This window comes from Primulina eburnea, chromosome 13 (assembly GCF_022965805.1).
Source record: "Primulina eburnea isolate SZY01 chromosome 13, ASM2296580v1, whole genome shotgun sequence".
NCBI lineage: Eukaryota > Viridiplantae > Streptophyta > Magnoliopsida > Lamiales > Gesneriaceae > Primulina > Primulina eburnea.
The window spans coordinates 4,970,123-4,980,748 of NC_133113.1; the positions used below are offsets into that span (position 1 = coordinate 4,970,123).

Consider the following 10,626-nt stretch of genomic DNA (forward strand, 5'->3'; position numbering starts at 1 on the left):
AACTGGTTTCGGTTTATACTGTGCTACGAAAGGCTTGTTGTTTCGATTGTGTGATTGTTAAACAACGCCGGTGTCAACTAACCCCGATCTCGGGGCGTGACATTTAAGTGGTATCAGAGCCGCCAGGTTCATAATCCGAGTGAAAAAAAAAAAATCGAATTTCAAAAAAAAAAAATTTCGGAAATTTTTCGGAATTCTGGCCAACAGCGCCTTAGCGCGCCGCCGCGTCTTCGTCGAATCCGAATCCTTTGCTCACAAATGATATACCGTTGGATTCCTCTCCTCAAGACGAGTCTACTGTCAAAATTTCAAGTCAATCGGAGTTGATTTGCCCCTCCGATTTAACCGCCAAAGTCACGCCGCCTCAACCTTCGCGATTTCCGACCACGTTTGGGTCAATTCCGGCTGGATCCGACCTCCAATCCAGTATCCCTGCCCCGATCTGAAACCGTCTTGACAAGACGAACAAAAGCCCTCAAACAATTTCAGATTTCGCGTTCGGATACAACCGGAATTTCAGATCTACGAATTTTCGCTCAAACCCTAACACCGAATGATATTTTGTCCAATTACCCTACTAATACTACTCCGATTTTAAATTAAATTTACCCGAACGATATATGATCTATGGGTAACGTTTCCCCTCAATCCATTTTGAAATCGGATAAGCCTATCGCAAACGCCCAAATATGAGTTATGTTAGCGAATTGCGCGACTTTCCGACCAAATTAAGTAGTTTTCCAACCGATTCTGGCCATGCCGTCACCGGTTCTGTGACCCTTACGCCGTCTCCGTCGTACGCCTTAGCTCCGACCATACTCCGGCGAGTCAACCCGGCGAGTCAACAAGTCAACCCGCCAGCTTATGTCCTTCGATTTATTTTCGTAGAAAACTCCGAATTCGGTTCCGTAAACTGTTCTGGAATCCTCTCGATATACCCTTCGAATCCATATGTCTATCTCAAAACTTTCCATTTTTGAAAATTTTCGAATTTTTATTTATTTTCATTTATTGAACTCTATATGACCTTGACATTTTATTATGTCCTATTTCATTCAGCACATTTATTTCATTTAGATTGATTCAGTACAGTTATTTCATTTAGATTGGTCATGTTCATTTATTTTCGTTCTGCTTGAGAAATCAATAAAATATTTTATTTGTTCCATTGATTTCAATTTACTTCTGCGCAATCTATTGCATAAATCCTACTCATACAAATTCTTAGAACTTGCGATTATAGAAAATGGCCGGCAGACCCCCGAGGCAGAACCGCAACCCGCGTTACGCTAATGCCAATCGTGAAGGCGGACAGGAGAACGAGCAAGGGAACGGACCCCCGCCTGCAGTCAACTTAAGCCGAGCTGATCTTATGGCCATAGCCACCATTGTGGCGACAACACTGCAAGGATTGGGAAACCAGAACGCCAATCAACCACCTCCACCACCACCAAGTGGAATCAAGTTCCACTATGAATCGCTTCGCAAGAACAGGTGTCCAACCTTCAGTGGAGCTGCAGACCCGGAAGTCAGCCACTGCTGGATGAAAAGTGTAGAGACTCAGCATCGACTATTGGAAGTTCCCGAGGCACTGAAAGTTGACGTGACTGTGCCGTTCCTGGAAGATAAAGCAGGAAAATGGTGGGAAGCAATCTCGCCAGCCATGACAGCTGCAGGACCAATCACTTGGCAGCGATTTCGAGAAACTTTTCTGAGACAGTACTATCCGGCGGAAGTCAAATTGCAGAAGTTGAGTGAATTTGAAAATCTTACTCAAGCCCCAGATATGTCAGTGGTCGAGTACACCTCTCAGTTCAATTCCCTTGGATCCTATGCACCGACAATCATGGCGGATGAAGCTCTGAAATTGCACCGATACAAGAAGGGGTTGAACAGCAGAATCCAGTCGGCATTGGCAGTCTATCAGCCAACGAACTTTTCAGACTTGATGGGCGCAGCGATCCGAGCGGAAACTGATATCCAGCGGAGAGAGAAAGAGATTAGGAACAAAAGGCCTATGAATAATCAGTTCTCTCATGACAGTCAGTCGTTCAAGAGGCCCAATCAGTCAGGTGGACCTCCCTCAGGGCAATCCCCCGCCACGAACTATCAAGGACTCAAGCCTTGCCCAACATGCGGCTTCAAACACTCCGGGGAATGCCGAAGGGCCAGCGGAGTATGCTTTGGATGTGGAAAATCGGGTCACAGAATTGCAGAGTGTCCTACCGCCACCAACCGACCAGCAGGACCGAACAGAGGAACTGGACCAAACACAGGAGCAGGCCCTAGTAAACCAAAGGAAGACAAACCTAACGCCAGGGTCTTTGCCATGACTCAGGAAGAGGCCGATGACGCAACTGAAGTCGTGTCAGGTACCATTCTAATTCAATCAGTGCCTGCTTATGTGTTATTTGACTGTGGCGCTACACATTCTTGTATTTCTAAGAGATTTGGTAAGAAGTTAGGACGTAAGCCCGATAAGCTAACCGAACCTTTCAAACTAGCCACACCTACTAGTAGAGCCATTGAAACTGACGAAATTTACAGAGATTGAAAAATCAGTATTGATAATTAGATGTTTAGAGCCGACCTGATACAGTTGATCATGGTCGATTTCGATATCATCTTAGGAATGGATTGGTTAGCAAGAAACAATGCGGTAGTAGATTGTAAGGGAAAGGAATATCCCTACATATTTGGAGACCAAGCCAACTCCAGTTTCGAGGACGAAACTTCTCATAAGGAGGGAGGGATGTGAAAACCGAAAATTTTGCATTAATGTAATTAATATTTGTAGGGAAATTTAGCATAGGATTTTATTATATTAAATGAGATATGATGATGGGAAAATTAATTGTTGGAAACATTTATTAGCAAGTTAATAATATATACACTAAGGGAGCATATTTCGAAAAATATTATGGACATTTTGAATATATTGAGATATCCTACAAGAGCTAAAGGATTAAGGCATGATATTATAACTAATTTTAGAAATTATATGCCTAAATATTTTAAGGCATGGATACAAGGAAGCATGCCATGCAAGGTGAAAGCAAATCTCCTCACCTAGTCACCATAATTTTGAAAATATTGAGGGACAAGAGATTAGGGATTTAAATCCCACAAAATTAGAAGATAAATCAACAACAATGGCAAGGAAATTGGAGTCAAATATTGTAAGATTTATGCCAATCTTGAGCATGATTTTAGTGCCATAATTAAACCTCTCCATCTCACCTATAAATACAACACCACCCTAGTCATTCCTCCACACCACAAATTCGAAAATTAGAGCTGCATATTCTCGAAATTCAGCAGCCTCTCCATAGCCAAACTCTGCCCGAAAAATCGTCCAAGAAATTAAGCCGAAGTTCCGTCCGAAGGAGGAGCAAGGAGCGATCCAATTTTTCGAGTTGAGCATCCACGTTTTTAGCAACAAGATATACTGTAAGTGGGCTATTTTAAATTTCGGTTTTATGCATATGAAATTTTCTTTTTTTGGTTTAAAAATACGGTCGAGTACCGTCGTTTTGTCTATACGTTTTTTCGAAAGTTATTACGTTTATGTTTGACACTGTGAGGATTCCCTGAAAATGGGTGGAATTCCAACATATGGCCCTTAACAGTGGGATAGAACTGTTTTATGGCCTCGCCCTCTTAGAGGATTAAAACTTAGGGACTGACGTCAGTAAACCGTTAAAGGTGAAAAATCGCAGTGTTATTATGTTATGGAATTTACGTTACGATTATGAAAAGCATGCTTTACGTTTATGTTATGATTCGAAAATGTTATAAAACTTTTATGTTGTGTTCAAAGTCCCCCATTTATTGAGTATTCCCAAAATACTCATCCCCCTTACTCTCCCCTCCCAGATAAGTCCGAAAAGCAGGTTGAGGACGAAGAGACGGATCAATTTTGGGGTTGGTGATGGGCAAGGATGATAATAATAGATTATATTTTCGAAATTTATGATTTAAAAAAAGAATTGTAAGACGCTTCCGTATTATTTACTATTTCTTTGAATTTCGTTATTGTAAAGACATTGTTATTTCGTGGAAATTATGAATTATAAACTGGTTTCGGTTTATACGGTGCTACGAAAGGCTTGTTGTTTCGATTGTGTGATTGTTAAACAACGCCGGTGTCAACTAACCCCGATCTCGGGGCGTGACAGTAACGGTATGAGGTAACGGTATGTAGTAACGGTAAGAATGGAATATCGTGAGGGTAAAAGGCCCCAGAAGGAGTCCATTTATGGGAAAAGGCCCCAGAGGACACCCCGACGATCGTATTTTATTCGAAAAAAGGATAGGCCAGGGCCTAGTTGACCGGTGATAGTGTTGTTGGTGTCCTCCGCCGCCCAGTACTGCGGTTTCATGTAGATGGATCCATCGATTTTTGAAGTTTATGTCATGTTGAGGAAAGTCGCAATTAACGATCTGAATTCAACAAAGGAAAACTGGAGAGGAAAAATGTTTATGATCATGAAAATTCTTTATGTTATGTTATGTTTTGAGGAAAAGAAAAAAGTTAAAAGTTTATGTTTGCATGTCATGAAAAAGTTATTTTTACGTAAAAGTATTTTCACTGTTGCGTGTGGTTTTATATATATTATTTGCTATAAAGATTATGATGTGTGAGTCTTTAGACTCACTAGGTGTGATTGATACAGGTGATGTTGAGGGAGGTCTTGACGGATGATTTGACTGGATTGATGGCGCACACAACCCGAGGACCAGCGCTTCTACTTTTTCCGCGTTTACGATTTATGGCTCATGATTTATGTTAAAGATTTTAAGACTATTTATTTATGTTTTTGAGTGATTTTTGAAATGTTTAGTATGTGCTATACTTTTCAAATTTATTGCTTTTTAGGTTTGGTAAAACAGTTGACGATTTCATTTTATGACTATTGCACTTGATTTTCAAAATGCTAGATGGATAATGTTTTATTTTAAAAGGGTAAAATATTTTCATGTGGTAAATTTACATGGCCGAAAATTGAGAGTTTACAAAAAAAAAAATTCTAAAAGTTTTAAAACAATAAAAAAGACAGATGTTTCAAAAACAGTAATTTAACACGAGAATCATCACAGGAAGGTAGGGGGTTCACCACGTATAAGCATCATCCTCACAAGGGAGCATGGAAGGGAGCAGGAGTTCACCATTGGGCTAGGGTTCCCCACTGGAGAAGGGCGACGACAGGGATATCCGCACTCATTAGCAGACCTTTCAAGGTCGTGCATCATCAAACCACACGGACATGAACTCAAACGGAGGCGATGGAGACGATGACGAGTACGATGACGACGAGACCCAACTATGACTTGGAAATTTTGTTCTACACTTTTGTCATCTTTCTATGGTCTTTTGGATGTACAATACGTTAGTTGTGTGTGACTTGAATTATTTGTTTTTAATTATCGTAGTTGTGAATGATTGTTGATTTTAGTTTATATCAACTTATCGATTTTAGTTTATGTTAATTATACAAGAATTTACTTAACAAAATTTATACAATTTTTTGTCAAAAACAAATTAATTTTAAATATATAAATTTTAATTTTATAGAAAAAACTATAGAGTAAAAATTCAGTTATTTATGTAAGAAAAAAATTTTGAGCAACAATTTACAAAAACCACGGGTAAATTTAGCCTCAGTTTGGGTTGCTATTACAGCAATCGTTTAATTTAAACCATTGTTAAATATACCTACAATCATATTGAAACAGTTGCTAAAATAACAATGGTTTAACTTAAATTATGGTTATATTAGCCACGGTTTAATACAATTCGTTGCTAATAGATTTCCTTAAATCATTACTATTTTACCGACGGTTTATCCACTTCTGTTGCTACTTGAGCGACTTGAGTCATCGCTAATTTAGCAACGTTTTTAAAACGCGGCTAAGCTTAACAACGGATGTTTTAACAATTATTTTTCCCGTGGCTAAAGGGTGTTTTTTTTTTCAGTGCATGAACCCCTACCAATCTTGGTCTCGATCCATTAATTTAATTAAGATAATTGAATTTGTAATATTTTGGCTGATTAAGTTGTCAAATTCCACCAATTGGAGGAAACGATTAAGAAACGCAATTTGCATATGTGGTCAAAAGTTACAAAGTGCAAGCAACCATTATTAATCAATATTTTATATCTATAAAATGCAAATCTTGCAATACCACCAGTTTCCGCCCCTTGTATTATGAGATTCTTATTTCTTAAATCAATATAGACGGATCTTTATTTGAGTCATCCATGAAAAAATATTACTTTTTATGTTAAGAGTATTGCTTTTTATTGTGAATATTGGTAGGGTTGACCCGTCTCACAGATTAAGATCCGTGAGACGGTCTCACATGAGACCCACTCATATATATATATATATATATATATATATATATATATATATATATATATATATATATATAAACTTGTGTGAGACAGACTCATATGTCGTATTTCGTGAGATGGATCCCTTATTTGGGTCATCCATGAAAAAATATTACTTTTTGTGCTAAGAGTATTACTTTTTATCGTGAATATCAGTAGGATTGACTCGTCTCACAGATAAAGATTCGTGAGACCGTCTCACAAGAGACCTACTCATATATATAATTACAAATTTGAGAAATTGGAAATAGGGGAAATTGGAGAGTAATTACAAATTTGAATAAGAATGAGTTCATACGTGTCGATAATATCCTAAAAACAAATCCCACAATGAATGCCGGAATACATATACATTTACATTAAACCATTGTGAAGTTAAAAATTTGGTGAAAAACTAAATTTCGGTTTTATTGGCAAGTTAGTTTCTTCGCGTATTGCGCTAATATGGTGCTAACATGACATTGATATTGGGACGTTACGTCTAGTGATATGCTATGAATTACGTTTTGATTGACCACAATTAGTATGTTTAATCGAAATTAGATTTCTCATTGACATCTATTAAACAAACCGATTATATTAAAGGTAAAAATTTGTGTGAAACGGTCTCACGAGTCGTATTTTGTGATACTGATATCTTATTTAGGTCATCCATGAAAAATTATTATTTTTTATGCTAAGAGTATTACTTTTTATTGTGAATCAACCCGTCTTACAGATAAAGATTCGTGAGACCGTCTCATAAGAGACATACTCTATATTAAATTAGGTTGGTTAGTAGGGGAAACCTCCCGTTAATCCACAATTTAATAATTTTATTGTGATAATTAAAAAAAATTAAAAGTATGCACCAGCCACAATTATTCTATAGATGGAAAGAATAATTATTCTATGTTTCTGAAATAAATTCTTGATCTATGATTCATGCCACTTGCATGTGTATTTTATTGCAAGTTGAAATAATTATTGTGTATGATATTAAATACTTTGGAAATTAATTATTTTCTGTGATTAATTCAAATTATGTATATAGTCAACTATAATATTTTTTCTTAAAATAGAAACATGTACATAACACTATTAAGGTAGCTTAAAATAATTAATTGAACTTTCCATAAAAGTCACCCAATTATTTAATATTTATTCGACAAAAAACTCGTGTGAGACTATCTCATAAGTCAATTTTGTGAAACGAATATCATACATGACCCAACTCATGAAAAAAGTAATTTTGTATGCTAAAAATATTATTTTTCATGATAATTATAGATTGGGTCGTGCTACAATTAATTCCTCGAACCAATTGGACGTCTCCGGGGACGTGCTACAAAGGGAAACTTGTTTTTTTCATCCTCAACTCTCTCTTTAAAATTTTTGGTCCGATACATCATTTAGCACGTCTTGTGCTGCTATTTTTATTTTTTTTTATGAAAATTTTACTACTAATAATATTAATAACCAAATTGATACGAACCTGATTTCAAGTTCAGAATTTAAATAATCATGCATCAATTAGGTCATTTTAATAATTTATTAACTAGAAATCAATAATTCGCTTACCAAAATAAATTTTACTCTATATAATGAATAACAAAAACTTATATGAGATGGTCTCATGAGTCGTATTTTATTAGACAGATCTCTTATTTGGGTCATCTATGAAAAAGTATTACTTTTTATGCTAAGAGTATTACTTTTTATTGTGAATATCGGTAGGATTGACCCGTCTCACAGATAAAGATTCGTGAGACCGTCTCACAAGAGACCTAATCATAATAAATTTAACCGTATCGATATTTATTATGTATCTGTATAATTATTTTGGACATGGTAGCCTCATTATGTTTGACTTGTATTGTAAAATAGTGTTCAAAACGTGTTCCTGTTTAATATTATGGATAAGATCATTAGTAACATGTCGGAATTTTTATCGTGTGTCACGTTGGATTGAGTTGGATTTTGAATTAATGACACAAATTATCAACCAATGACAAATATATAAATCACAAAATAACCTTTTCCTAATTATTTATTTATTTATTTTTCTCTGATTTTCTAGCTTGCTTCTATATATATATATATGTATGTATGTACCACCAGATCATAAACGTATTATTCACCCTAGCTAGCTCCAACTTCTTGTAGGTATACATTTTTACACCCAAAATCTCACACACCAATCTATAGGTATGGGGAAAGAGATGAACGTCGATGAAGTAGACCGGTTTTTGAATAATACAGATGATAGTGATAATGATAATATTACGATCTTGCCTTTGTTATCGTTAAATCATGTATCGTTTGTGTGCAAATCGGTGAAAAAGTCTGTTGAATTTTACACACAAGTATTAGGATTCGTGCTTATCAAGCGCCCGTCGTCCTTCGATTTCGAAGGGGCATGGTATGTTATTATTCCTTTCAATCTTCTTCATGTTGCTTCATAATTTGGTTTCATATTTCAGTATTTTGAATTATTTATTGAATAAATGTTATGCCTTCAGATTATTTTTCTGGAAATGTACAGTGATACCTTCTTTTTTTTATGAAGAACACTGTGAATATACTTTTAGAATGTAAAATTTGTAATTCTTGACTGTCCATGCTTATAACCACCCATGGCTATGCATATACTTACATATTTAGATATAGACACACAAGCACAAGCACAAGCACGCACTCTCCGAAAATAAAAATTTATGCTGGTGGGTTCTTTTATTCTAATATCATTAGATCATATGGATCTTATACATTTATATGGAAGTTGACGTATATGTTGATGATCATAGGACTAACATTTGATCACATCATCGTGGAAGAAATATTTCATGTATAGCATAGAATAATCTGTATTTCAATGCGTTAATTATATTTTTAATTTTTCTATCTAATATTTCTTCATTAATTTTAAGCCTCGATATATATTACATTTTATGTTTGAAAATATCTCAGATCTTTCGAATAGTTCTTACCAAACATTTTCCAAGTATCCTTTTCAAAACTAGTTTTATTTTTTATTTTTTATTTGGTGCAAGTTATAAAGGATAGCACAAATGCCAAAAAAATTCCTCTCAATCACTTAATCTAATTCAATCTAATATTTGCCCTTTTCCACAACTTTACGTGCATGCAATTGACACGCGATGGATACACACACCTATAAGCTAGCAATTTAATATAAAATATAATTTTTCAAAAAAAAAAAATTGTTCTTAGTAGTATTAAAAATATTAATTGGAAATTCAAAAATTCGGTTTGACAGGTTGTTCAACCACGGGATCGGAATCCATTTACTGGAGACGGAGAACATGACGTCGAAAAAAGGCGAGATCAATCCGAAAGACAATCACATCTCATTCCAATGCTCAGATATGGATCTCATTATCAGTCTATTGGAAGAGATGAAGATTGAGTATGTGAAAGCAATAGTTAGGGAGAATGGGATAATTGTGGACCAAATCTTCTTCCATGATCCAGATGGATACATGATTGAGATTTGCAATTGCCAAAACATACCAATCCTCCCAATCTCATCTTGCCCCCTCAAAAGGATTACAAATCCCACTTCTAGTCCCATCAATTCAACCTCTGATCACTTTGGTAATTTGTCTTCTTTTTTTTTCTTTAATTTAGTAAGTTTGATCAGTTACATAAGGAAAATTACCTTTTTTCCGATTTTGATCATCTAAATTGTCAAATACCAGTCTTACTGACGTGTGAAGTGTCACATCATTACTCTCGATAAATTAGTGTTTCGGATGGTTATGGTTGCAGGGAAGGTGCAATACTGCAGTGGAGAAGCTGAGGCCTTGATGATGGAGAATTTGGCTATGGACATGTTGAATATTTCTATATAAGATATTTTATTAATAAAGAATGATCAATATAGATTAATTATTGTTTTTTGTTGATTTGTCTTTTAAATTCTTCAAGTAATTGAGCTCGATTGAGTGTTTGTAAGGAAATTTTTGATTTATTCAGATGCAACTATTGTTGCACTTTGTCACGATTCAAATTAAGTTGCTCTTTTACGCATAAAGCATGTTACGACATACAGTTTAATTCTTCTATGTTGTAGTGTTTAATTTTATATATTCACCCTATCAAATAAAACAAAAATATAGGACGAAATAATAGCTTCGCATATCAACATTTTCAGCTACTAGCAAACTGATTTTTATTTTCAGACGGTCAAATTTTTTTTGCTGCGAACAACTAGAATTGGTAGACT

General features: G+C 35.5%; 2 protein-coding genes across 2 annotated transcripts; both read left to right on the plus strand.

Annotated features, from left to right (window-relative positions):
• The first annotated feature begins 1,246 nt into the window (after positions 1 to 1,246).
• On the plus strand, positions 1,247 to 2,554 carry LOC140810219 (uncharacterized). Its single transcript, XM_073168091.1, has one exon. The coding sequence runs from the start codon at positions 1,247 to 1,249 to the stop codon at positions 2,552 to 2,554; it is 1,308 nt and encodes a 435-aa protein (XP_073024192.1).
• A 5,943-nt stretch (positions 2,555 to 8,497) lies between these two features.
• On the plus strand, positions 8,498 to 10,414 carry LOC140809662 (glyoxylase I 4-like). Its single transcript, XM_073167361.1, has 3 exons — positions 8,498 to 8,799; positions 9,658 to 9,995; positions 10,170 to 10,414. The coding sequence occupies exons 1-3, from the start codon at positions 8,588 to 8,590 to the stop codon at positions 10,250 to 10,252; spliced, it is 633 nt and encodes a 210-aa protein (XP_073023462.1). The 5' UTR covers positions 8,498 to 8,587; the 3' UTR covers positions 10,253 to 10,414.
• The last annotated feature ends 212 nt before the right edge of the window (positions 10,415 to 10,626 follow it).

Bases quoted from the DNA above. Each gene is read 5' to 3' on its own strand.
- LOC140809662 (XM_073167361.1), top strand. From the start codon at position 8,588: ATGGGGAAAGAGATGAACGTCGATGAAGTAGACCGGTTTTTGAATAAT. The intron at 8,800-9,657 runs GTATGTTATTAT...TCGGTTTGACAG, and splicing joins TTCGATTTCGAAGGGGCATG to GTTGTTCAACCACGGGATCG. The intron at 9,996-10,169 runs GTAATTTGTCTT...TTATGGTTGCAG, and splicing joins TTCAACCTCTGATCACTTTG to GGAAGGTGCAATACTGCAGT.
- LOC140810219 (XM_073168091.1), top strand. From the start codon at position 1,247: ATGGCCGGCAGACCCCCGAGGCAGAACCGCAACCCGCGTTACGCTAAT.